Consider the following 27,814-nt stretch of genomic DNA (forward strand, 5'->3'; position numbering starts at 1 on the left):
AGGGGTTTTCTACTTTTTGGATAACATTGTTATTCTGATTTCCTTACATTCACAGTAATGCTTGCAGTTAGTTGTGTTTACTATGGAATGACATGAACAATTTTGTGAGGTTATCCTGCACACTAAGTATAATGCCATGGTCATAAATGTTACTGTGTTTTCATCTGTTCACTGACCTGTGGTATTTACAACTGTAGAAAAGGAGAGTTCATTACAGCCAGATCAAACAACGTATTATGTTTTTTTGCTTTTGTGGATGCATCAGAGAGTGATGGAGTGCATTCCAGTGGTCTCTGGTTCTATCCCTGTTACAGTCAAGTGCTTAAGGTGTATCCATCTTTTATGAACTTGTGGCATCGTGAATGTGAAGTTTGTTTCTGTCTTTGCTTTCTAGATGCAACAGTTAAGCAGTGATCAGGAAATTCAAATCAAGGACCTTCAGGAGCAGTTGGGCCATCTGACTGCCGCCCAGGGACGGCCAAACGACCGCACGCTGCTCTACCTGAACACCATGGAGGGTCAGCTGACAAGGGTCAGAGGTCAGCTGCGCAGTCTACAGCTGAGTAGACTGCGAGGGGAGCAGGACTCTGGAAGGGAGAGTACAGAGAGATCAACGATTATCGTTGGTCTGAGTGACGACCTGCAGATGCTTGGGAAGGATGTTGCTGGATTGCAAGCAGAACTAGAGAGCTTCCATGCCCAGCAGGTGCTTGAAATCAGTAAAGCTCAACAAGAAAGCAATCATTTGCATGGCGAATTGCACTCAGTTCATGCAAGCATGCTCTCCTGGGAGGAAAGACTAAGCGTGAACGTCACATTTCTGGAAATGAAACTCAAGGGGTTGCTCAATGACGTAGAGCTACTGAAATCAGACGGGAGGCAGAGCACGGCCAAGCTGGAAGGGCTCATTGACAGAGCCAACTCCTTTGAGTCCGGGCTCTCAGATGTCAGGGCCGAGGTTCGCAATCTGAAATCAGAGTTTGGGGACTTTCTTGCCATGTGGGAGAAGCGAGAAAAAGCAGAGGCTGTGGATTCTAGGCTGGAACTTCTGAGGAGTGATTTTGCTTCTTTTAGAGTTTCCCACGGAGATACCGAGAAATCACTGAATGAGCTACAGAACAAATATCAGACACTGAGTACTTCGCTTGGAGGGGTGCAGGCAGACGTTAAAGACTTACACTCCTCAGTGGAGGATCTTGGAACCCAAAGAGTTGGAGCATTAGAGACCGACTTCAAGCAGCTGAATACAAAACTTGCCAAATTAGACTCGGATTTTAGCTCTTTGCAGGCTAACTTCCTGACCTTACAGGGTACTGCATCTGGAGTGGTAGACCAGAACAGGCAGGAAAGTTTGGAGTTGAGCATCTCACAGTCTCAAGAGCAGCTGAATGTCTTTGTAACAGATGTTGATTCTCTGAAACTTCAGATCAGACAGCTGAGAAGCCAATTAGAGGATGTCAGAGCGAGTCATGAGGAGCATAAAGTACAAGCAGGGGCAGCCTTCCAGGAACTTAGATCTGACGTGGGGGAACTAAACATTAAATCTGACAGGATGGTGGTGCTGGAGAATCTTCAAGGCGATGCCGATAGCGACTCACTGGTCAAGCAGCTCTCAGAGGAGCTGGGATCAGTGAGACTGGACCTGAGAAGGGTAGCATCTCTTGAAGGAGACAGCAATCTGGTCACTGAGGTGAACAGCTTGAGAGAGTCCCTGACCTCGACCAAATCGCAGATCAACTATTTTGACACCACCCAAATGCAGATGAGCCGAACCTTCACAAGTAGCATCTCGGATCTCCGTGACAACATCAGTGAGATGAGCCGAGCTATCGAAGACCAAAAGGCTGCAGCGATTGGGTTCAATGCAACCGTCGTCTCGCTGCAGCAAGGACAGGATAAGCTAGCGGCATTTGCAACGCGGAAGCAGTTGGAAGACCTGGAGAAAGAGATGGTGAATGTGAAGGCAACAATCAGCAAACTTGCAGCAGCTCAGAGCGTCTATGTGACAACAGGAGACGTCGATTCTCTCAAGTCGCAGATCACTGATGTCAAATTGCAAGTAAACAACATACAAGTCCAGCTGACTGACATGAGTGACTCGTACATGGGTGAGGCGTCATCCTACACCACCCTGGCAGCTGATTTGGCCAAGATGCAGGGTACCGTCAACCAGCTTGAGGCAATGCTCTACGATTCTGACAAGCAACCAATCAGCCTCACACTCCTGGAGTCTAGGATTAGCGACCTCACCTCCATGGTCCAAGACAACGACAAGAATCTGGCAGCCCTCCTTGCAGCTGGGGGCACGAGAGGATCTACCGGCTCAAGTGATGCAGTCATCTTATTACAACAAGACTTGGCTGCCATCAGATCTGACACAGATCGCCTGACAGGGATGATGTTTCTCCAGGGGGTGGATGGGGAATCGACCAATGTCATGGCAGGGTTACTGGATCGAACAGCTGCGTTGGAGGCTAGCATGGCCCAGATGAAGTTGGCCGGAGTCGGTGTCGGAGCTGGAGCCGACCAGGACATCAGAATTCAGAGACTTCAAAGTGATGTCAACAGTCTCAAGGAGGACATGATGCGACAGAGTGCTCTTCACAGTGCAGGGTGAGTAGGTATCTTTATCGCCTGCCCCCACCCACAAAAATACCTTTTTTGGCATTGATGTCTTTTGAATATTGAAAGGTTGATTTATTTCATAAGCATTTGCATGTATCATCATTTCACAACCGGTTATGGCTTTTCTTCTTATGTTCATGTCTGCCAACCGTTGGGTTTTGTTGGGGCTGCAGAAATAGATTATGGTATATGCATTGGCTGATTGAAGTGATTATGTAAGATCAGTTGTTGGCACAGCGGTGGGATCATGCTGATGCAAACATGGCAACCACTCACTTGCAGTACCAATGGCTAGATCAGGGCCCAATTTCTTGGCTCTGCTTACCATTACTGAAAAATCACTGTTTACTACAGCAGAAAATTCTGTGCTTACGGTAAGCGTATTTCACGCGGTTAGCAAGGATTTTTTGCTTCTGCGCATGTGTATATCCCGTAACTAAGGATTCTGCGCTTATGGGTTAGCACAGAATTTGTGGTCGTAAGCGCAGAATTCTGTGGTTAGCAGAGCCAAGAAATCGGGCCCTGTTGCCAAGTGTGCGGCGTCGTCTGTCAATAAGATGGATTACGTAACACTTTGATAGGAAATAGTTTTGTTGTATTTTACATTCCACTTACAGTGAAAATGCAGCCTCTCTGAATCCAAAGAGGTCTTTTCTTTTGTCTGAGGGATTTTTGTCTTTGTTTATTTTAGTGCTGGTCTTGGTGTTCTTGGAGCCAGCATTCAGGATGACATGAAGGAAGCCAAGGCCAACATTACCAGATTGCAGGTGGACGTCTATAAATGCTGCAAGAACAAGACAGGTCTTCTGGTGAGTCTTCTATTAGGTTTCCTCTTCTGTCAAGTCTCTTAAATCCAAACTCTTCCTGAAAAAGATTTTTTGCTAGACCTGACGGGTCAGCCTATTGTCCTTTGACTCATTGTCCGTTTGACTGACTGAGTCCGAGACTGACTGACTGAATGACTAAATGACACACTGACTTAGTCCCTAATTGACTGACAGATAGACTGACCAAGTTACTATTAAATAATGTCCTTAAGTGAGACCTTATGATCCGAGTCAGCTATGCAAGCCTTGTCTTGTTTGTATCTGATAATAGCATGAATGTAGCTTTTTGCTAGACCTGACGGGTCAGCCTATTGTCCTTTGACTGATTGTCCGTCTGACTCCCCGAGTCCCAGACTGACTGACTGAATGACTAAATGACACACTGACTTAGTCCCTAATTGACCGACAGATTGACTGACCAAGTTACTATTAAATATTGTCCTTAAGTGAGACCTGATGATCCAAGTCAACTATGCAAGCCCTGTCTTGTTTGTATCTGATAATAGTATGAATGCAGAACAACCTGTTAAGATCAATTTCGAAAACAGAAAGTGACATTGTGATGGCATTTTGCGTTTCAGGGTTGGTGGAGTTCGCCTTGGTTCGGTGGAGGTCAGGGGTCAGCAGCCGATGGTGTCAACTTCAGTGCCTCTGGTAACATGGACGAGGAGGTAAGCAATGATCATAATTAAAGGGGGTGGTAGCTCGAGGTTCACTTGGAGGTTCTACGAGGTTTCACATGGTACCTCAGGGTACGGGTTCAACCTCGTGTTACCGAACTCTTAAAATTTTGGATTCTTTCCTAATGCTAGAGTTTCTCATACTTTTTCATTGGATTATCTTGAATATTGTGATGAAGGTATGACAAGTCACATTCCAAGACATCGCAAATCCATCACCAGTCAGTTGCAAATGCTTCACAGGTTAATCACAAGCTCCATCACAAGACCATTCTCCAGTTTAGTGACAAGCTATTTAGATGACATTGTGGCAGAGACAATGTTTGTTCCCTGTTACTTGTTACCCCACCTGTGACTCGACTCATGAATGTCTTCCGATCGCCTTGATTACAAATCTAGTAATCAGTGCTGTTGTTTCTGTATTGGATACTTAGGCAGTAAAGCACATTGTCCTGAGTGCCTTGCACATATACAGCGCCGACAAGACTGGCATGGTGGACTACGCATTGGAGTCAGCCGGAGGGAGCGTCATCAGCACTCGATGCTCAGAGACTCACCACTCCAAGACTGCACTACTCAGTATCTTTGGTATACCTCTGTGGTACTTGGCCAACTCGCCACGCACAGTCATACAGGTAAGTTACAGTTATCTTTTGTGGAGTTTGAGTTGCTATTTTGTGCTTTCTCCGTTGGTAGTTCTGCTTGGTACTTACCTGTATCCTTTGCACTTAAAGGGTATCAGGTGAAGTAACAGTGGCTGGCTGGACCTGCCACTCTTGATATAATCTACCACAAGCTCCAAGTGGATAGTGAAGGATCTGAGAGGGTGGTGTCGAGAACATGTTTTTTAACTGCTGCGTGATATGAAATGTCTTTGACACTGTGTTGGAGGTGATTTACAGAAATGGAATAAGCATCTACTGGGTTGGAATTGGTTCTGCAACATAAACATAAGCATGAGACCATCTACATTTCTATTTGTGGTCAACGATGACTTTTCGTCAATAGACTCTCCAGGTTTTCAGGTCAACTGATTTTCTTTTCTTCTTCTTTTTTGTTTTGCGTTTAGCCTGATGTTCAGCCAGGTAACTGCTGGGCCTTCAAGGGTACCCAGGGCTACATGGTCATCCAGCTGGCAGGTATCATCAAACCCAGCGCCTTCTCCATGGAACACATCCCCAAATCGCTCTCCCCAACAGGGACCATAGAGAGTGCCCCCAAGGAGTTCAGTGTCTGGGTAAGATTTGGAGACAGTTGAGTTGGGGAGAGAATGGCCATCCGGCCTTTTAAACACTATCATTTTGCCTACCCACGTTGAAATCAACACAGGCCTACCTTGAGATATACAAGGCCAGGTTGAACATGGGTTGATAAGGCATACCGTTCATATTACTCTAGATCCTCTCAGCCCTGGTCCAGATCAGGGCCGGTTTCTGGACCCGTTTCAAGTACTACGAAAAAAAAATACTTTCAGAATGTTGATATTGCGCTGGAGACTGTGGTAGAAGGCGCATGCTGGGGCTGAAAGCTTCTGAAGGAATGCAAGATCACCCCTGATGTCATTGCACACCACCTCGATCGTGTGTTGCGCCAAACGATCAAGGAGGTGTGCGATGACATCAGGGATGATCCTGCATTCCTTTAGAAGCTTTCAGCCCCATCATGCACCTCCTGCCACCGTTTCTAGCGCTGTAGCGGCATTGGAGGACGCCAATTAAAATTGGCAGATTCTGAAAGTATTTTTTCGTATCCTGTTTAAATCCTATCCTCTTGGACAAAGCTGATGGAAGTCACTTCATAAAATTTGTCATGCCTTATTTACATGATCTGAAATTTTGGTTTAATGCCATAGTAAACAGAGTTATTTAGCATCAAAAGTAGGACGTCTTTTTTTGACACGTGGTAGAAGCTATGTTGGATTCTTAATAGTGTGAAAAGGGTTCCTGAAATTTGGAGGTGTAACCTGCAACCTACACAGAGATTTTGGAGTGTGATAGGACCTAATTATGGGGGTTTTTTTTTTGGTTAATGGATTTAGGGTCTACAGGATGAAGATGAAACTGAAGGTGTGCTGCTAGGGGAGTACGTCTATGATCAAGATGGTTCACCGCTGCAGTTCTTCCCTATTGTGGTAACATTCAACTTTGATATTTTGTCACATGAATACTATATTACATTAACCCCAACTCTCTACTGTCTTTTACTAAGCACTGAACCAAGTCCGCCAAAATCCATCAATCACACTGCTTTGCTTTTAGGCCTCCAGGCCTAAGGCCATCATACTCCATCAATATTTAGTCAAGCCAGGCCTGCAGGACCATGTCCCCAAAATCCACTAAAAATGGGGGGATGGATTTTGATAAGAGTTGGGGAGGTTAGGGTTAATGAGATATGCACTTGCGAAACCTCTCAACCATGCCATCAGACTTGCAGTTGTAAGCAGTCATTTTGGTTCTTGACACCCCTAATACTCTGAACATCTTTCTAAAAACTTGGGACTGAAGGCCTCGGTGCAATTTTTGGTGGCACTCCAAACCAGCAGATGAACTCTTGCACCGAGTGCTAGTCTTGGCAGTGACATCTGGTGAAACTGAAGATCCTTGATTTGAATTTCATGATCAGTCCTGAACTGTTGCATCTAAAAAAAGGCAAAGACAGAAACACACTACAGATCGAGACATTAACAAGTCACGGATGATTTACATCGTGGTTACCTGTAAATTCCGTCTTTTGTATCAATTTTTTTTTATAGAGAGATGATGTTGAACCCATACCGGCTGTCGAGCTGAAGATCCACAGCAACCATGGCAACTTGGAGTACACATGCCTGTACCGCTTCCGCGTGCACGGCACCTTGGATCGACGGTAGCAAATCACCCACGCTGGCAGATTCTCTAAAGGTATGTCCAATCTGGGCTGCCGTTAAGGATGCACAATAGCGCCCTCTAGTGACAACAGAGCACTGGCGGCGTTAAAAAGATTACTGTACAAGTGCATGGGAGCTAAGCTCTGGCCAGTCTCGGGCCAGTTTAGTTGCTTAGTGGAGGTACTTCAAATTTATGTGCTAAGCCAGGCCCTGCGAATTTATGTGCTAAGCCAGGTCCAGTGGAGGATCAGTGCTGGACCAGTCACATGCAATAAACATCACGTGATATTTTCACTGTTAATAGGTTTTTGCTGAGCGAATCTTGTTTTGTGCTTTGCAGCTATATGGAGTTACCTTGCCTACCAGTTTGTAAAACAAGAGAGTTGGTTAAAATGTCGGAGACATTACTAAAAAAATTATTTCTTTTTTTACTGTCTACTTACATAGTTAAACAAAAATTGGTGAGGAAGAGAATGAATCACTGCAAAAAGCAAAATTAACAAATACGCACGGAAATCATTTGATAAAAAAAAACATCAGCCCCATTTTTGGAGCCGAGTTTGTTTTCCTTCGTACAATTATTGTGGAATCCCACCGGATTTTTTATAACGCCCATAAGGTGTGCCACAAATCGTGTACATATGTTTTTGTGAAAATGGTGTTGAAGATTAAAAGTATCACCATTTAAAAAAAAATAATGAAGTAACTATGACATTGGTTATTATGTAAAATAGAAAATGCGTAAGATTAAAAATGTAAATATTTGTTGTCCAATGCCAAGCATTGAATATGTTCTTCCACTATAGATTTATTAGAAGGTAGTGTGTGCTGGTGTTTTTTTGGGGGGGTTGTATTGGGAGTTGTGGGGCATTGGTAGTTTTTGTTTAATTGAACTTTATTAACTTAGAGCGTTCAAAGCAGTAGCATAGCCAAGAAGATGCAGAGTGCAACGGGCTAGAGATTTTAACCACTTCGCGCCGGGATTGTTTTTGCTGAAAATTTTGATTTTCGTAGAAGCCAAAATTTCCCAGCCAAATTCTTATGTACAGCCAAACACCACAAATACTGATTTGCAAGAGTCATTTCAACAGTATTTGTACGATATTTCTCGACGAAATCTCATATACTCCGGGTGTGCACTGAAGTGTAAACTGTACAACAATAGGCCGTGCACAACGGCCAATTCAAGATCAACACACAGTCCGCCTCCACAGACTTCACTTGTGTGAGTATAAGTGTACAAAGGCACGAGGGATTAGCGTGTTTAGACGTCACCCGGAGGCGAGTCGAGGCAATCTTGACGTCGTAACCCGTTGGCCATTCCTGTGTGTAAAAACAGCCAGTGCATGTTATCACGTCCCCCGACACAAACTGGCTAAAAGCAACATCAGGACCTTGATATAAGCAAATCAGGATGGCAAAAATGGATTAACAGGACAATTCCATTTAGCATGAGGCAAACAAAATCTAGGATACACACCTGATTCAAAGTTGATTGTCGACAACTGAAATATGCCCTGGTTCGTCACTCACCTACTTACACATCGTCCATTGGCCGATATAAATGGAATCAAGTACAATCCATACACAGGCGTCACAGAAAACAAAAACCACTGTGCGGTGTTCCAAGCTTACCTGTAGGTTTCAGGTGCAGTAGCATGGCCAATTTACAAATGCAGATCTTTTCAGTTATTTTGGGGGGTCGTATTAAAGCTGTGATGGAGCTTTCTTAGTTTTGTTTCATCACAAGAAAAATGTTTATTTTTGTTTTTAGGTTGGTAACAGTAATTATTGGAGCCAGTGGGAATTTCCCTAACAATGCAAATACTCACTTTATTCTTTTGGTAGCGTGTTTTTAAAGTTTGACAGAGACGCTGTTGTACAGATTTACTTAAAAAAAGGAAACAAATTGGACAGTTGTATCATACCTTTGTTTGGGAAGTATTGTATTGGTTATCTTTGCTGAGGCTTCACTAGCAAATAACTTCTGTCTTTTTTGGCAGCAAATGGGCATTTGAGTGATAAAGAATAGTGCGTTTGGATCCCCAGCTGAATGAAATTTAAAAATATGCACAGACAAGTTCACTGTCTTTTCCTTGCATCAAATATGAGTATCAGTATATATCAGAATCACTGGTCCTGAATGATGCTAGTGTCATTTTCAAACTGCATGTAAGCTATTTGTGGCCACACTGACTTGCCAAAAACTAATGTTTAATAGTAACATTATTATTCATCAGCAGTGTACATAATTCAATGCATGTCACACAAGCCATAACAGTTTTTGTTTGTACGGTAAAGTAAAAGTAATATCATAACTACACTAGTGCAGATGAAGATGAGGTTTCCAAAAAAGTAGTTGATATTTCAGTTGAAATATTTGAATTTGTGGTGCTGTTCAGTTCCTTTCATCTCCAAAGAAAATCAAGATTCAGTAGTTGGCAATACGAATATGCAACAGCGAAGGTTTCATATCTTATGGACAATCAATTGCATATATTTCCTAGTTTCAATTGAAACATTTATTTTAATTTTGATAACACCAAAAGTGATTGAAATATTTACATTTATACCCATTACATGTTGCATTTTTAAAAGAAATTCCCTAATTTCCTGAAATTCATCACCATACCAGTGTCGAATGGCACATTCTGTGTAAGAAAATGAAGACATCCAGTCCCAGTGTATCAAGTTATGGTGCTGTGGCCCCGAAGCCATTAAAATCAACACAAAATTGTTGCGTCGGTGCAACAAGGTCGTAACTCGATTCTGCAACAAAATCGTATCTCACACGAATGCGGTCCGTGCAACAAGGTCTATCTCGCGTATCGTGACGTTCGTTGACTCTGTGCGTAGATCCGGGTTATGTAATATGTAAGATACGACATTTAGACGTTGAAAACTTGCGTTTCACATACATGACGTCACACGCCATTTTAGGGAGATATAGGACCTTGTTGCACGGACACGACAAAATGGGATATAGATTTTGATGGTTTTGGAGGGTTAAATATAATAGCACATGTAATTACAGACGGTAACAAAAAGGCAGACGCTTAATCAATCAGACATCTGAAATAATCCATTGAATGGTTTCAATAATTATTAAAATCAATGCTTATTGAAATATTAATTATATAAAAGATTGTATCTTCCCTCGTGAAATATAAGAACATTATGTTGGTAAATTTTGTTTAAAGCAGAAGAAGTGAAAGTGTTCAAAGTGAAATTTGCGACAGAATGTACTTCTGTATTAAAACAGTGCTTATTTGTTATATAATTTGGTGTGATTTTTCTTTGTACAAAGGTTACGGATTGTTTGTGGAATTGAGAAACTTAAGAATAGAATTTTCTAGAAATTATACGATGTTGAAATTTATTTTGATTGTTTAATTTTGAAATATATTTTGTGATCAGAAAGCAAATAAGCGCTAAGTGTTGAATGGTATATAGTTTAGACTTCTATTAGTGAAGGATTTAATTTTTGATGCACATTTGAGAAATGTAACTTACACACTTGTCGGATCTTAGAGAACAACTTCATTTCGTTAAAATTTATCTCCATATGTGTATGCAATAGAGTTTAACAACCAAAGGTGACAGTAGTATGTAAGGGCTTTCTTTCATGACTAGTACAATCAGGCTTATTGGTAAGAATACAGAACTCAGCTTGCCTTATTAGTTATTTTGTCCATAAATGTGATACTCCTAGGTGCAGTATAGATGTAAATTAGAGGCTTTCTCCAAAGACATTGGCAAAGATCAAACTTTTGTATGAGTTGTAAATAAGTTATTAAAGAAACATTTTGGGAGCATTTTTGAATAGTGGCCTAAAGTGTATTAGTCATTGCATTGCCTTTTTGTGTCTGATGTTCCTTCGCTCAAGCTAGCCAATTTTTTGGGATCAATTCGTAATTTGTCAATGAAAATTATGTCACTTGATAAAGACTTAATACAACTTATGCTGTGGTAAAGACTTGATACTCTATGCGGTATCTTGGTAAAATCTACGCATATTGAAATTGTTATGAGGGAATATATACAGTACATATATATTACTTTTGCATGTAATTTACAAATATATCTTGCACAATACAACATCTCATAAGGGGAGACATTCCAACAATTCACATAACAGAATGCAAAATTTCACACCTGCCCCTTGAAATTTACCACTTGCATTCAAAGAGTAGTATACAACATGAAACAATGAGAAAAATGGCAACAATTTAACGAAAATCAACTTTGTGGAAATTGTGCTGTTTACTCCTTTGCATCTACAACGCCGCCTCCTGAGATGGCAAACGTGGCTTCGTTCTCTGGCATGTCAGGGCTGAAAATAGGATTATTGGTTGTTAACAAAACAACTTCCGATACAAAAAAAAATATGAGAGGTTATTATGTTGTTTCGAACGACCGCAAAGGTCAATCTGTGGACATAGTAATTTCTAACTGTTTTAGACTAGTGTTGTGCAAACTCGACCCGATACCGACTTTGGGACTGGTCAGTTTTGTCCATTTCAGTCGGGTCGGTTTCGGTTTTGTGATTTTTGGGTTGGGTCGGGTCGGTCAAGCCATTTTTGAAAAACCCAAAATAAAACAAAATAAACAAAAACCAAAAAGACCAGAAACAGTTCGGAAATTCACTCGGTGCAATATTTGTTGCGGAATCACTGTGTTGGGTATGACCAAAATGGTTTGGGGTCTAACACACACGGTCTATAACACACACGGCCCACCAGTAGGTCACATTGCGAGTACCGTATGGGCTCCGTGCGCGAACAAAGAGGGCGCCCTTTTACCTAGCAACGACGTCCCATGGGCAGGACATTTAGCTGGTTGACGCGCACCGTTCCTTGTGTGTGACGCACGTACACCAGGGGATTTGTACTATGTGCTAGCAGTGGCATGGTACGTACGGCCGCGTGTCACGGCAAAATTGCAGTCGGGCAAGATGGCGTCGGTCGGTCACCCCCAACTGTACTTTCTTTGCCGGTGAGGGGGTACTTGTGAACGGAGCAGATGGTATGATTCAGTTACTGAGGGAGACGATTTTCACATGACGCGGGTAAGTTCAGGCTCAAAAAGCAGACACAGTTGCCCACAAGCCAGATATTCAGGTTTTTTTCCGGGTCGGTATGGTTTCGGGTCAGTTTTCCTTGAATTTTTGTCGGCTTAGGTCGGGTCGGTTTGAAGGAGTTCTGTTCAGATTGGTTTTGATTTATATCTATAATGTTTCGGGTCGGTTTGGCATGATCAACCCACCCCGATGCACAGCACTGTTCCAGACCTCAAACTCTTCATGTACTTCAATCAAATCTTCAGAATAGTCTAGTTTGGTGCAACTCTGTAACGCAAGTCTGAAATGGTTGAGTCAAATTTACATGTAGACTTGTATGAGCCTTATATTTTCTGTTTTGGAGTTAAAAGCACTTCTTGATCAACACTCTTATTAGCCCGCCCTGAAATACTGCTTTCTCACCTGTCATATATCTTGGCAATCCTGAGCTCTCCTCGTCCCTTTCTCAGACTCAGCCGTGTGGTGGAGGCATGGGCCAGGATGTGGCCTCCAATGGGCTTCTTGGGGTCAGCTTGGAAACTGAAACCATGATGAATTGTTGGCAACAGACTGATCCTTTAGGCCCTGTCTACTGTGCGCATGAAAAACAACATGCGTGCATCTCCTATGCCATGCTGCATGTTCCAGACGCATGCATTGTATACATAAATGTGGGCATGTTGGACTTTTGTCGGATATCAATTATGATTGAGATGATCAATACGTATGGGGCAAGGCCTAATAGATAGGTCCGTTTGTGTGGAAAAATTATTTTAAGGTTTTACTCCTTGGAAAGAACATTCACTAATTACTCATATCACTGCTTCACTCACCTCATTGTTGCACCAGGATCGGCAGTCATCTGATTGGTCACAAACACAGCAACATTATACTCTGGTACCAATAAAATAAATATAACGTTAGTACACTGTGTTTTTGTTGTTGCAAGAATTGAAGCACCTAACTAGTTAAATCACAGATCCTCTACACAAGGATAAATGACTTCCCCAAATTTCTGGTTAGATGCATGATATGGCACTTGGGCGGAGTGTGTAGCGTGGCGAGACTCTGCGCACAACTGCAGTCTTTCAGTGGTCAAATTTCTGTCAGGATGCCAGCTGTCGGGGATCATGGTGCGTGCATTGTTCTACATGTTCTATCTGTTTTTCTTTGAGCGGACGCGGCATATCATGCATGTAGACAATCCGTTCCGTACATTTTGTACACAAGCTGGGATGAGTCTTTTATCCTTGTGTAGAGGATCCGTGGTTAAATTGAGTTGTTGAAAACTCAACTGAAGTTTTTCATAGAATACCTGTTTTAAAAATGATGAGTTCTGTCAAAAATATAAAAGAAAATCTGGTTATCTGTTCAAGATCAGTTTTTTGTGAATATTGTCGAACTATAGGTCGTACAATCTTCCCAATTTGAGTTTTGTGGGTAACAAAGGAGGAAAAACGGACATATTGCCTGTAAATGTTTAGGGTAATGCATTTCTAGCACAAATACGTAAACCTCTGTATCCCGACCATTTTTTTTTTACCAGAATGTATGTTCTGGTATGTACCAGTCTTTACACATTTCCCCTCCTCTTTCCTAGTCTATGTAATAGACTCTGGCCCTGGCGAAGCCGTTCATGGTCTATGATGTGTAAGTATATTCAACAATTAATTATGCAAATATGTAATTATTAGACTGCGTATGACCTCAAGAAACTGACCAATCAGCGGGCACCTTATATGCGTGTAATGCGACCTCCGTCCCCGCTTGCGTAAACATCACACCCACGATGAGTAGCATTTTTGTACAGGTTAATTGTTGTATTACAAAAACGTTTCCTTCCCTCCCTACATATACCGCCGACCATAGTTTCTGCTACTGACCTTCAGATATCTTCTGCAGCTTGGACAGCATCTGTGCCAGTTTCTGCTGCCTGTCTGCCAGCTCCCCTCGGCCGCTGAAGTCCACTCTGAACAGGGCCATGATGGAGTCCACAATCTACAATGAAATTAAGCACAAATAATGTACAGCATGTACCTTTAGCTCTATACATAAAAACCAATGAGCTCTATGCTCACAGAAGCTGATGCACCAGCTGATGCATCTGCTCAACTTAAAAAAAAAAAATTGCAATAAAATTGTTTGGGAAGTCTTTTCCAGTCTTACCAAGAGTTTGAAAACGCCCGGTTCCTCATGGAACTTAGCCGCAGCAAAGTCCAGCAGTTCAAATTGATGCTCACCTGAATATGAAAGAGTGAGTAGCATTGACTTTGACGGATTGAGTGACAACAAAAGTGGCATTAAAAAGCTTGAGGTGCATGCAGTTCTTGACAAAAATATCATCAACTTCTTTATGCCAAGTAAGTTATGTGTAGATTTACAGGAAAAAGACGACATATCTCTATTATAAGATGGAATTTTTGCATCGGGGTGATAAATCAAATTATAGGTTTTGCCCTTTACCAACGTTTAAACACTGTATACTCAGTGTGTTACCTCCCGAGTGAAAGTATCTCTATTGAAACATTTCTTTGTGAAAAATGAAAATAAAGCATGACAAAAGCCAGTAGTTACACATGTAGAGGCAGCGAAATCTAATTAAGAATCACAGCTTGAAAGAGTCTTTTCATAATACTGAGGACAGACAAAATGTGACCTACTGAGACAAAATGAAGAATGTCCCCGAAGTCTTGTTTTTGAGTAATCGACGCCTGAAGTCGGATATATTAGAAAAAAAATTGTCAAAATTGATATTGGTTGTCTTGTATTTTTGAGTAGTCAAGGTATCCAAGATTCACACTATGCATTTTTGTTTGGAAAAAAATACCCGCAAAAGAGAAAAAAATGAAGAATGTTTATAACTGCCGTGGGCGAGGCAAGTATTTTTTTAAAGCAGTTTTTCTCGAAATGAGTTTGGCGAAGATTGGCGGGACACTGTTGAAGTTCCTGTGGCACATCTTTGGAATAAATTCAGCTACAGAAATACATTTGGTATCATTGGAAAGCTTTAACATGATGTACATAACTTGGAAAGGTGGGGGTTATTCCTCATTATGCTATGGCAGGTTACAAAAAAAAAATGTGTCATCGTCTTACTTGTATAAGCCCTGGCATACAGAACGTTATCCAGCATTGCTCCATGGTCCAGGTTGAAACGGTCAGCTATATCACGCAGCCTATCAGGGCGACTGGAGAATTGCAGTTAAAGGGAAAATGGCAACCACTTCTTAGAAATTGTGTCTCAGAGAGAGAACCGTGTGTCCCTTCAAATTTGTTTAACTATATGATTGGGAATTTGACATTTGCTAAATCTTATACTTGTTGCACATTCACGTTTGTGCGGAGTGTCTCACTGGAAAGTTAAACATGAACAAATCAATTTTATTCAGAAAGGGGATTGTTAATCTGTTGTAAAGAGCAAACAATATAATTTCTGTGGTATTCTAAATGCTAGTATATTCACATTTTTCTTTTTGCATTTTCAATACATGTATAACACGGTTAATTTTCAGTGAAGCTCAGGTTTAATAGAGCCCTAATACATGTAATTTGAAAAAGTTCAGTGTTTGTTAATTTCGAATCATTGGAAATCATCAATTTTGACCCCAGTGGCAAAAAGCAAAGAAAACAAATCAACAATTTGAATATTTATTTAAATGCTTCTGTGTAACGGAGGCAGGGGAGGGGGTTGGGTGGGGGTGGGGAAGGGTGGGGGGGGGGGGGAGATAGTAACAAGGGAGAGGTAAAGCTGCACATCTGATCTATGCGCTGAATGTGTTCTCTGTACACGGCCCGGGCAAAAACATTTGTCCCTACACCACTGCTTTTGCCGCACAGACTTGGATCTGTTTGCTTTGATTAAGTGAATATTTCTGTTGTTTGAGTAAGGATACAATGTGTTTTCTGTGTCAATGAAGACTACTTTTCCTCCAGGGTAGTTGTTTGCTCCGGGTAGCTGGGTAGTGATACACAGTGTGTGTGACAGCTGCGTCTTGCCTGTGCGGAACTCTGCCAGTGAAAAAAAAAGAACACAAATGGAGACATTATTTTGAGACTTGTGTCACACTTCATCTTGTCTGCATTTTCCAATAAAAACAAAAAAAAATCATGATTGTATGAGAAATGCTTGTGCAAGGTAAATACATTATTTAATGAATACACAGCATTCTCTTGTGCTACAGCGTCCCCCAAAAAATGGACCAAACCAAGACTTGACAAACTGTGCAATACAAAAAGACTCATTTTATTCTTCACAAATGGCTTCAACGAGAAATACAAAAAAATGCAGGAAAACACATAAACTGAACCCATTAAGTTTAAGTGCAAACAAAAGTTAAATACTTTGTATAATAATTGCATTTGAAGTATTTTTTCATTTGCTTCACATTTATTTAATTTATTCATTGCCTTCTGATCATTCAAGACATTTCAAGTTGATAATTTTTGGCTCACCTCCGAAAGCTTCAGTGATGGCCATACTTTCTATTCCTCCCCCGATCAGTTTGCTGGGGGAAAAAACAAGCAGTATTCGTAACTTCATCAAATTAAATAGAACATGCTTTTTAGTCCCTCTGTGAACTATCATCGTGATTGGTAACGATCATAAAAAAAATCCAATTGCAATATCAATACCACTCTTTACCAAACTAAAAATGCTGCCAACATTATATTGTAGCAGTAAAGAGTATGCAAAACAGTCTCATCAACTTTCGTCATTGTTCCCAATCTCAGAAGGAAGTGAGCTATTCTGTTTGGGAATTTGGGGTGCACAGCAAAACTGTCCTTTACTACAAAATTGTGTCAACAAAGCCTTTGCATTTGTTGATCAGGTTTTGAATTTTGCATTCACTGCAATTTCCTCCATGAAGACCGCAGGTTTGCTGACAGATTCTGTATGACTTAGGAATAGTGTTCAGTTTTATTAAAAAGTAGGAAGTGTGGCCCTACTTAGGGTTCGTGACTCATGATCAGAGTGTCAGGGGTTCAAATCCGGCTGCTGGTCATATGTTGTGTCCTTGGGCAAGCCACCTCACCCCACTTGCCTCCATCCAGGTGTACACATGTGTACTGGCATTAGCTGGGGAGTAACCTGCGATGGATTAGCATCCCATCCAGGGGGGAGTAGGCATATTCTCAGTCGTTTCATGCTACTGAAACCGGAGATAAACGTTGGCCTGATGGGCACATTGGCTCCTAACAGACTTTATTTTACTTACTTTACTTAGTTAAAACAACATGCATGCTGTTAACATTTAAAAGCATTTGCCAGTCATTAAAATTCTTATATCCAAAACAGGAATTGAAAACTAAATAAAAATGAACATGCATGAATGCAGCTTTAATAAGGAAGTCTTACTCAAGTTCTGAGCTTCCTGTTGTGATGCGAAAGCAATTCTTGCGTTTGGAGCTGTATTCCAGAGCTGTTATGAATCCATGCGCCTGCGGGAAAAATAATATAAAGAATATAGTCAAGTTGCATTGGTTTTAATTCTTCATCATTTTAAGACAACTTGCAGGCTCTCTCTGGGAAGGGCCTAAGCAATGCCTTTTACCTAAATGCCTTTTGCAAAAATGGTTTAAAAGCTGAAGAATCAAAAGAAATGTATAGAATATCAGAATAATAATATGTTAGCTTAAACTCTTGGATCGCTTCAAATTTTCTGAATTTTGGATGGCAAAACAAAGCACTGATGTCATCGTTAATTACATCACTCTAAAAATCAATGCAATTTTTTCCCAATCAACTAACCTCTAGTTTGGCAGCTGCTTCTTTTATTTTTTCCATCTTCGCCTCTGAGATACCTTTGATGTCACACATTCGTTTCCTAGTTGTCATTTGGATCCCCTGCACAAAAGGCAAGTACAAAATGGTAACCACAGACACTGAATGCAAAATTTTACTGTGGCAGACGACAGGGTACATAAAACTTTACCGAATATTTTTCCAGCAGTAGGCCTACTGCAGTGATTTTTAATTCCTTGAAATAACGGTTGTAACCACCGGAGGCTCAACTTCGAGACAGCAGAATGTCTCCACTCTGCATGGATGTAGTCAGTCCATCACAATTCCCTGCAAGTCCATCACACAAGTCTTCCAGTCCCAATCTCAATCACAAGCTATTCAAATAAGCTCTGACAAAGGCATGCCTTTGTTATTGTTCATCCACTGTTACTTGTGACTGGACTTGTGACTGGATGAGTTTGTGATTTACTTGTGACTGGTCTTGTGATGGACTCGACTACATTCCTGTCACTATGATCCAATCAACATAAATACCAAAACCAGAAAAGAAAGCTTTTAAAGTTTTAATCTGATTTTCAATATCAGGCATGCAACTTTTCCTCGGATCCGCTGATTTCCTCATTTTTAACTTCTCATGAGTGCCATTAGAAATTAAAATATACTGTACAAAGTCTTGTGGGGTTTGGAGTTTCCTCGTTTTTTCTAAATTCCCAGTTACATGCCTGCAATATCCTTTCAGACATTACAGACTTGCGTGCTGTGTGTCTTTTTGATTTGTGAACATAAATGCGGATGGCCCAAAACATGAATAGACTAGCATTGTATGAAGGAATACAATTGACTTGAGCCAACTTACTTTTATGGTACAAATTCCTGCAGACTTCAGCTTCTTGATATCTGCCACATTCTATATAAAATATTACGTAAACAATTGAAATATACATGAATATGCTTTACGTTATTATACCTTTTTTTTGGGGGGGGGGTGGCTTAAACAAAATCAGGCCTAGGTCTTGCAGCAAGTTATCACTATCACAGTCTGAAGCATTTTCTCAGATTTACACAAACTTGGCTTCATTTATTTTAACCGACTTACAATGCCATGATTTTGCAGGAGGTCTATGTCTTGGAAGAAGGACTCCTACAAAGTAGAAGAGAAAATATCAATGTTTACAATTCATACTAACATTGTAGGCCCTACTTAGCAAGTTTGCCTAAATTAGGCCTTGCTAAATTTGGCCTACTTCCCCCCCCCCCCAACTCTTCCCTTTAATTTATTTACCAGTCCTTTTGAAAACAGTCTCAATAATGTTTTGAAATTCCACAAATTGATCATAGGCCCTACAATAAAAATACCAAAACAAAAACAAACGTTTTGTCTCTCTTTCACTGAAATTCCTACCACAAACATGACAAAAAAATCACATCCACACAACATGTACGACTTCCAAGCTGTTAAATTTTGTTAGATACACAGACCACTAATCTACAGTCATGATAATCATGACAATGACATTGCAAACAATAAAATGCTTACTTCATCGTCCAACTCATTATCCATGTTCTCCTCCACAACCTGATCCTGAAGCATCGTGTCTGCTGTTCGAGTGTTCGTCGAACAAATTCCAGTGCAGAGACTTCAGAATCCTAGGCCAATTTGTTCAGAAATGTTCCTGTTTTTGGTTGTCAATCCAAGACTTCAAGTTCAAGCGTCTGACCTGCTAATAAAATCCCTAGTAGTACATGTAAGTTTCTATAATCTTAAACTAGTGACGCTAAAAATCGTGGGAACACTTTCAAATGTAATTCAGTTTTGAAACGGAGTTCCTCCGGAGTTCTAAACGTCACGCACGACTTGACAGACGTTTCCGAATGTTATGAAAAAGTGTCATTTAATTTTTCGCGCGTTTTTTCAAGGTCATTAAACTTTTGTCCTGTCGCTTCAAGAAATGTCTGATTTCGAAAAGTCTGGACTCGAACAGCTTTAAAATCTATTTTGAAGTCATGCAGCCTGCAAAATAAAAAAACTTTATTGATATTTGCCTTTTTTGAAATCATTATTTAGGCCTATCCTCTTTTAAAGCAGCGCAAGTTAACTTTTTCGCAATGCATTTCGGTATAGTAGTCTGGCGCCAACTACCTAATTCAAGAACGTTCATATGACACTACGAAGCCTAGTCACCAAACAACGCCAGTAACGCATTGAGTTTTCACATAAACCGCACGTGTCTCGTCCTCAGTGAAGCTTATCGCCGAGAGGATAAGATTTTCTCTATTTTGATCCACATTTGCAATAAAATTGTTACAGTATGGTAAGCATAGACCATTTTGTTTTAAATGCTGTTATATTTTAAGTTAACTTGTCGGAGAAATATGAATGGAAATCGACCGTCATCTGGTCATTGTCGGCCCGCACGCGAATGTTCTTTTTCCAAACTGATATCCGCATACATGGTTGTCTAGCGCCCTCTACGATACTTTTATGAAACGTACGCAGACTAGACAATATTATTTTCCCCAGTTTTCGCTGAGCAGTACGGTAGCTCAGTCAATACAGCGTAGGATTTTAGCACGCAAGGTTGCGGGTTCGAATCTCGGTTTTGCACACAATTTTTTTTTTCTTTTTTAATACTACAGTCAATTGACCGGTTCCGCAATTTGACCAGTTCCGCAATTTCGGAAAACTAGCTCTCGTTTTCAGGAAGACGAAAACGTCAAGGACTTAAACTTTGGTACTGATGGAAAGGTTATTCCATCTACTTTTCAAAAATGGTTTTAGTTTTAGGATACTCACTTACATTTAAAAATAAATCCCCCACGACCGTCACTTGCCGTTAACGAACTGCCGAAATGGAACGCGCACGGAAGCGTGATTTCATGTTTGTCGGCCTGCTACACGATTGTTCAGGGGAATTAAATCATGGCGATTGATGCAACTTGTTCGGAAATTATTCATTATTCTACCATACAAATATAAGATTTGAAGTCTTTGAATTTTTTTTTCTATACCCACCAGAGTAACTGCTGGTCGTTTGGCCGGTTCCGCAAACGCATTCATACTGCCTATACAATACACTGGCCATGGTGTGACTGTATTAACCAGTGCTGCTATTGACAAGTATTGTTGATGACGGCCCCCTAGCGCGGTGCACTTTATTTATTTTGGCATGAATCTTTTTTTTTTTACAACTTACAAAGAAGTTGAGAATTTCTATAAATCCTTGTTTAAAAATGTCGAAATTTGATGATCATTTCTGGGTGTTCAGTGAAAAAAATTGAAAACTAAATTGAAACAAATTGATTTTGTTTCTGTCCAGCTTCCGGACAGCAGTGTAGGTTTTTGATTACAAAAAATTGGACTTCAAAATTTAAAATACAAAAATCTTTCTTAATACTTCCCACTAAACGCTTTTCCTTTGCTCTAAAAAAATTCACCCCATACTTGATGTTGAAGCGGTTGTGCCTCAGGGGTTTGAATTCATTTTAGAGTTACAACTCTCCACATCCAGGGTGCATGAGTCAGCCCAGGCTAGGAGGTGAGGTTTGTGGGGACCAATTAAGAATAGTGCATAATAATATTTTTCTAACCCAAAGGACATTTCCAGTAATTTAGTAAATTTAAAATTATCCTTTTTCGGTGGGTTCTAACCTTACTCTTTACCCTTTTAAACAAAAAGAAAAATAGGTCCACTAATATTTCATTATGAAGACCAGTCTCTCGTCAGTACAGAGACACAAATTTTGATTGTTTTCTTGGAGCACAAAATTTGTCAAATACTATAAACCATTTCTCATTTTTGTCTCAATTGGTCATAAACTAAACGTTTTATATAAAATTTCTTTTTCATACAGACAATGCCAAAGACAAAGAAGAAGATTACGCCAGCCTCCTGATAGGCCATAAGAGGCCATCAGCACATCTTTTTCAGTTTTACCTGTGAAGGTCAAGAAGAAGTTGAATATTATAGTGAAAGTACATGTAGCTGTGTGTCTTCATCACCATTTCTTTGAATTAATTTATTTATGTGACAAGTTTTTTTGTATAGTGCTAGCTTCTGGAGTGCTTAAATTATTTGTGTATAACAATTAAACAGACATGCAGGTGTCATAAAGGCAATAAATTTAAAGGCGTTACATACATTTTTATTAACCAGTACATGTGAAAGAGAAGTGAGGTGTTTGAAAAACTATGCTACTTTGCATGAAAAACTCACAGAACATGTCTATTTCTGTGATTCATCACCATTTATTTATATGGCAGGTATATTTTTGGATTTAAAAGGGGTAGCTTCTTGAGTGCTTTAGTTTTGTATTACATTTACACATGCAGGTATCACATGTCAATATATTGAAAGGGTTATCGGGATATACGTGATGAATGTGTTGACATTTTCTTTTAAGAGCATCACCGAACGGTAGATGAGGTTTGCTAATACAGTTGCCCAAGCATGATACACGTACATAGTTAATATGTGCAACAATGTATGAGGAGTAACTGAACATTATAATTAGAAATTGCCATTGCTGTGAAATAGGATTTATGACATTTTTAACAATTTGTTTTAATTTGTTTGTGAAATTTAATTTGAATGTGAAACAATATGTACATGTATGTGGCCTGTATGTATCTGGCCTGCTGAGGCCTGTTCCCCCTCCCCTCCCGGCCCCCAGGTTCCCCCTACTGGATGTTGGTGCACACAAAATTAAGCATATTGTGTTGTTACCCTGAACAAATTGAAACACTCCCCCCCCCCCCCACAAAAAAAATTAAAATGAAAAAAAGGAGGAGGGAATAAACAAAAGTAAATAAATAATAATAATTAAATAAACAAATAATATTAATAAACAGTGCTCCCCTGCAGACAATGATTCAGTTCCAATTCATCCAGCCATGCAGTAACTCCCTTAAGTGTCATAGGAATTAAAAATGATCCTGGAGAAAATATTAATTCAAATTCATAAATAGCTGGTCTGTGCTTATGTGAGAAAAAACAACCAACTGGAGCAATTCGGTACAAGGTTTGTGTCTGGTTCTATCCAACGTCAGAGTGTGTCTAAATAAAAATAAGACAACAACAAAAAAAACAAAAAATTAGTGATTGCAAGATGATAGACAGAATGCACAAAAAGCAAGAAAGTCATTTAATTGGATTGAAGCAAGTCAAAATTATTATAACGTAAAAAAAGATTCAACGAACCATAACAACTTCATGGAGTTACATTTTGTAAATTTGGACGCATTATAATGTGCAGACCTTGGCTCATGCACAGGGAAATATAATCCACATCTTTTCTTGGCTGGTTTGGGGGCAAAAACGATCTAGATTTGGCCAGTAAACAAGGAATATTTTCAGTCCAGTCTCGCAGAGGGCGCCGTTCGCGAAACCGGAAAACATTTGCGGAACCGGTCAAAGCACCGACCACTACAAAATGTCCTGGCAATTTTTTCTTTCAAACGATCGCAGAAAACTATTCATATCATGAAGTAGGTGAGTAATTTGCGCATATTTATAGATAAGTAGCTTCCTGTGAAAGCGCGTTTTTTCGCCACAAGACGCTTCAGACGATTTGCGATTGCGGAACCGGTCAAACGACTGTATAGTTTAAATTCTAAATTCTAATCTGAGGCTTCGGAGGATTTCTTTTTAAAAGGGAAATAAAGTCCGAATTTCATAATGGTCAAAATCATATTTTTGTTTTTTGTAATTTTGTATTTTCTTATGACTTTTTGAAAAGTCAAGTCCAAAACGCCATAGCGTACACCCGGCCATATGTACCCCCATAAATGTGGCCAATTTACTGGACTACTACCGCCGTAAATGAAGGCCACACTTCCACCATGTATAAAAACATGTCGAACTTTGTCAAATTTTGATTTTCACATTTAGGCTTAGTTGTACTTGTACTTTTTTGTAGATATTTTTGCTTTAGAAGCATGGAATTATACTCACCCTCTTTATAATTATAGGCTAATCAGAAAGTGCTGCCTTTTTCAGATGTCTATTTTTCGTGGAATTTCCAGATTCGCTTGCACACGTTTGCGTATCAAAATTTCAACATGAAATTTCATGACAATTAGACATCTGAAAAAGGCATCTGCAAAAACATGAAGAAAAAAATCCCCTTTAGGCCAACAAAAATAAGTCTCCGGTTTCTGGTATGGAGCTTGCCCAAAAAGTGGTGCGGCGACGCGGCCTTTTTTTTTTTACCTGACTTTTTTGCTTCAAAATGTCGGCTGATGACTGCAAATGGTGCCCGACTAAACTTAGTGCAAATATATGGGAGTCCAGAGAGGCCACTTAAAGCTTATTCTCGATCATAACCCCATCTAAAAACACGTTAAAATTGTGCAGCAGCAGGATTCCAGTCAAACCAGTGAGTTTGGCGGTTTTGAGACATCATCTTTCATTGAAAAAAAACCTTTTTCATTTTGCCGACGCGCATGGCTACGGCGACGCGCGCGCATACCAGAAACCGGAGACTTTTTTTTTTTGGCCTTAGGTGACCCAATCTGTCAAACCCCTTCAACAGGCTTGGACAGTTATGTGGTTTAATCCATGGGGGTTTTTGCTGTTGGTGACCAGCCTGTACGTACATGTATGCTATGGGAGAGGAAGTTGATAGATTTTTTGACAGTGTGTGACAGTTCTGTCAGTAGGAGGGTTAAAGGCCAAAACCCAAAGTGTACGTCTCCAAAAAAAAAAACCCAAAAAATCTCATCCTACATAATAGATGTATACCTCATTTCTTTCTTTCAGGCTGCTTCAGGAGATGAAGTCAACCCCAAGGCTTACCCTCTGGCCGACCCTCAGCTGAGCGTCAGTGTCCTGGACATAGTACAGCAGGCGTCCAACTACCACCAGCTCAGAAAGGGAGCCAATGAAGGTCAGATAGTTTGTCAAGCAACTCCCAAACTTCTCTGGGGAGAGGGCAGTATCGAGACTGATCATCAGTGATGGTCTGTCATCGCAAATACACTCAACCAAAAAAGAAAGTCCCCCCCCCCTTCCAATACTTTGTTGTCTAACTCAAAAAATACTGAGCACCTCTCGCTCAAAAAATGACTAATCAGTACAGATATTCCTTAGCAATCCAGCCATATTCTTTATTTGGCCCAAAACAGTGATATGTGTACGAATTTATGCAATTTATGACAAATGATACCAAAAACAGTTGCACTTTTGTATATGTGCAAGTTGTGGTTCACACTCACCTTGCACGTATACAAAAGTGCAACTATTTTTTTTGGTACCATTTGCCATAAATTGCATAATTTTGTACACATTATCACTGTTTTGGGCCAAACAGAGAGTATGGCTGGAGTGCTAAGGAATTTCAGTGCTGATCAGTCGTAATTTGACCAAGATGTACCCAGTAATTTTTTAGCCAAACAAAAAAGTATTAGGGGGGGGGGCTTTCTTTTTTGGTTGAGTGTATGTGTGACATGTTCTGTCGAAACCGGACATGTTTGTGCAGAGCTTGAAATGGAGATAAGACACAGTTTGGATGACTTTTTTTTCTTTGAAGTTTAGGTGTTATTTTTTTTTAAATGCAGGACAACAGGGACAACACCATAATTTTTTAATTTTTACGAATAAAAAGATTTAGGTTCTGAATGATTTTCTATGTGCAGTTTGGGTTCAGTAATAGGAAGTGCAGTGTTTTTTTTTTTATCCTAAAACATTTAAAACTTTTTACTACCTTTTATTTTTTGCTTCAGCTACCAAGACTCTGAATCGTGGTATCTCCGAGTTCATCGTCATGGCTGCCGACACCGAGCCCCTCGAGATTCTGCTTCATCTCCCTCTGCTCTGTGAGGACAAGAACGTCCCCTACGTCTTTGTCAGATCAAAACAAGGTCTGTTAAACCATTCCAACTCGACTATCTCTGAAGCCACGTACTAAAACTACATGAACTGTTACTGCAAATTTAACCTCGCCCTTCCAGCGTTGTAATTAAATCAAGCTCAAGTCATTCAAAAGTTCAAATTTTATGTCAAAGTGCTCACTTCTCTCCACTGGTCCTGGTTCGAATCCCGGTCTCGGACCATACATGCCGTACGTGAGGAGAGTTGTGCGTCGGTTCTCTCCTGTGCCATTGGGGTATTCTGGTATTCCTCCCTCCAGAAAAATCAAACACTTTCGATCTCAGGCTGTTCTTAGTGGTCATATATGGGTTGATTTGGCTGGCTGCCACAGCTGCTCGACCGCATTGAAGCCACGTCCTTCGCAATTCAGCTTCCCAGCTGCGAGTAAGGATGATTAGCCTCCCAAGTTATTATTATTACTATTTGATTACCACTGATTGTAGTCTTTGTTTTGTGATTGGCAGCATTGGGTCGCGCCTGTGGTGTGTCTCGGCCAGTCATCGCCTGCTCAGTCACCGTCAATGAGGGTTCGCAGCTGAAAGCACAAATCGAGAAGATCCGCAAAGACATTGAGAGGCTGCTTCTGTAGGAGCATGCGTCTGCAGTGCACACTTTGGCCATTTTCCCCCCAACTTTGATTGTGCCTCAAGTATAGAGTACATCATCTGTAATGGAACCACATACATAAGTTTTGTTTATTGCTTTTTTTGTGGAAGATTGCGGTAACTCGCAAAAGAAATCGCCTGTGGTGCCTCAAATCTGTCTGAATTCGGCCCCTCTTTTTGCTTGATTTTTAAAAGTGCCAAGTAACCATTACTTTTTTTTATCTCAGGGTACAGTGAACTAATATACAGGCTGAAAATGGTGCCAGTCAGAAACAATGAGCTAATTTAATCATTTCAAACTTCATTTTACATTATGCTAATTCCATTTAGTTATGGCAGTAAATTCCATAATAAACGACTTAAAGGGAATATACATCATTTGCTTTTGCTGTAATTTTCAGAAATGGATGGAATTGGGGGGTTGGAAATATATAGCAAATATAGTTACACTGACTTTTTTGAGGTTTTGGGTTCGAAAATGCTATAAAAACCAAGAAAACAATCCTTTTCCTATAGTCTGGTTCCCTGACTCCATATAAGAAGAAACAGAGCAGTTTACATACTTTGGGGAATTGTAAGGTCAGGGAACCAGTCTAGCTGGCTTGTACCCGTTCATAGGTGTGTAATCGATTGCAAACAAGTGCGATGGTCAATTGGGGCCAGTATTTGAAAAAAAGCCAGTTTTTTTCCAACGCTGATCGGCCGATCAGCGTTGGAAATTGATACAAAAATAGCACTTTTCTTGAAAATGACAGTATACCAGGTGCCATGATTTTACAGGATGCTTTACACTGTCATTCACTAGCAGTCCAGCAAGGTATTTCAAAATGATTTGGTAGTTTTATTTTTTGATGTTTGCAAATGTTGTATTTTCCCTTTAATGTCACAGTACAGTCACAAGAATTTACCATTGTTTTACACAGTGATCAGTTTTTATATATTGGAAAAAGTTCCTAATAAGTAGAAGGTTTTGGCTGGTTAAATTACCCCTAGGTTTTTAATTCTGATGTTAAGGATTTTAAATATTCATGTACTTTTCTCTCTCTTTGGGAGCTTTCTTTAACAAAGGAACTATTGGTTAATCAAGAGATTTTTTTTACAAAAGACTTGAATGTTGTCATTTTCATTCCTTACCAGTTAAGTAATGCAGGGTAACCCCAAATCCTAAAAAAGAAAAATTTTACAAAATATTAGTGGAAGTCACTAATAAAACAGAACATAATGCTCTGCATTAAGATTTTGTAATATTTTCATTGACTTTTTTTCTCTGGAATTTTCACGGGAAGAGAACAAACAAAATGAAAAGAAGTCCACCTCTGTAAATCATGAGTTTTATTTGAAAACCTTGATAAGATGTATGAAGATTAATGTGAATAAAAAATGGTCGGGTTTTGTACAGAAACGTTTAATAGTGTATTTTGTTTTCTATTTCCCCCTTGTTTTTTTGCGTATTTTGATGCTTTGTCCCCAAATAACCCTTTCTAATTCTGTAATCAGCAGAAACATAGTGCTTTTTATCCCCTCAAATCTCATTTTCTTTT

General features: G+C 40.1%; 3 protein-coding genes and 1 long non-coding RNA gene across 5 annotated transcripts in view; 3 read left to right on the top strand and 1 right to left on the bottom strand.

Moving 5' to 3' along the window:
* Positions 1–10,847, top strand: part of LOC119735610 — a 33,336-nt gene extending 22,489 nt beyond the window's left edge. For both annotated transcript variants that reach the window (XM_038209380.1, XM_038209379.1), the window contains exons 12-18: positions 395–2,613; positions 3,317–3,434; positions 4,034–4,123; positions 4,567–4,767; positions 5,202–5,369; positions 6,171–6,263; positions 6,885–10,847. In XM_038209380.1, the coding sequence (XP_038065308.1) occupies positions 395–2,613; positions 3,317–3,434; positions 4,034–4,123; positions 4,567–4,767; positions 5,202–5,369; positions 6,171–6,263; positions 6,885–7,001 (3,006 nt within the window). In that variant the 3' untranslated portion in view covers positions 7,002–10,847. The remainder of the gene's footprint in view (positions 1–394; positions 2,614–3,316; positions 3,435–4,033; positions 4,124–4,566; positions 4,768–5,201; positions 5,370–6,170; positions 6,264–6,884) is intronic.
* Positions 10,848–10,953: 106 nt separating this feature from the next.
* Positions 10,954–19,533, bottom strand: LOC119735611 (meiotic recombination protein DMC1/LIM15 homolog). Its single transcript, XM_038209381.1, has 13 exons — positions 19,338–19,533; positions 18,897–18,941; positions 18,657–18,707; positions 17,807–17,902; positions 17,414–17,496; positions 16,510–16,562; positions 15,951–16,065; positions 15,154–15,245; positions 14,224–14,297; positions 13,941–14,055; positions 12,891–12,951; positions 12,481–12,597; positions 10,954–11,331 (listed from the first exon to the last, which is right to left on the bottom strand). Exons 1-13 carry the CDS (start codon positions 19,389–19,391, stop codon positions 11,262–11,264), a joined length of 1,026 nt encoding a protein of 341 aa, XP_038065309.1. The 5' UTR covers positions 19,392–19,533; the 3' UTR covers positions 10,954–11,261.
* Positions 19,534–19,972: 439 nt separating this feature from the next.
* Positions 19,973–26,618, top strand: LOC119735435 (NHP2-like protein 1). Its single transcript, XM_038209135.1, has 4 exons — positions 19,973–20,112; positions 24,559–24,685; positions 25,521–25,658; positions 26,133–26,618. The coding sequence occupies exons 1-4, from the start codon at positions 20,110–20,112 to the stop codon at positions 26,255–26,257; spliced, it is 393 nt and encodes a 130-aa protein (XP_038065063.1). The 5' UTR covers positions 19,973–20,109; the 3' UTR covers positions 26,258–26,618.
* Positions 21,157–22,208, top strand: LOC119735436. Its single transcript, XR_005272170.1, has 2 exons — positions 21,157–21,336; positions 21,653–22,208. It is a non-coding gene; the product is annotated as an uncharacterized LOC119735436 (long non-coding RNA).
* Positions 26,619–27,814: the final 1,196 nt, after the last annotated feature.

Source organism: Patiria miniata, unplaced genomic scaffold (assembly GCF_015706575.1).
Source record: "Patiria miniata isolate m_02_andy unplaced genomic scaffold, ASM1570657v1 HiC_scaffold_29, whole genome shotgun sequence".
Lineage (NCBI taxonomy): Eukaryota > Metazoa > Echinodermata > Asteroidea > Valvatida > Asterinidae > Patiria > Patiria miniata.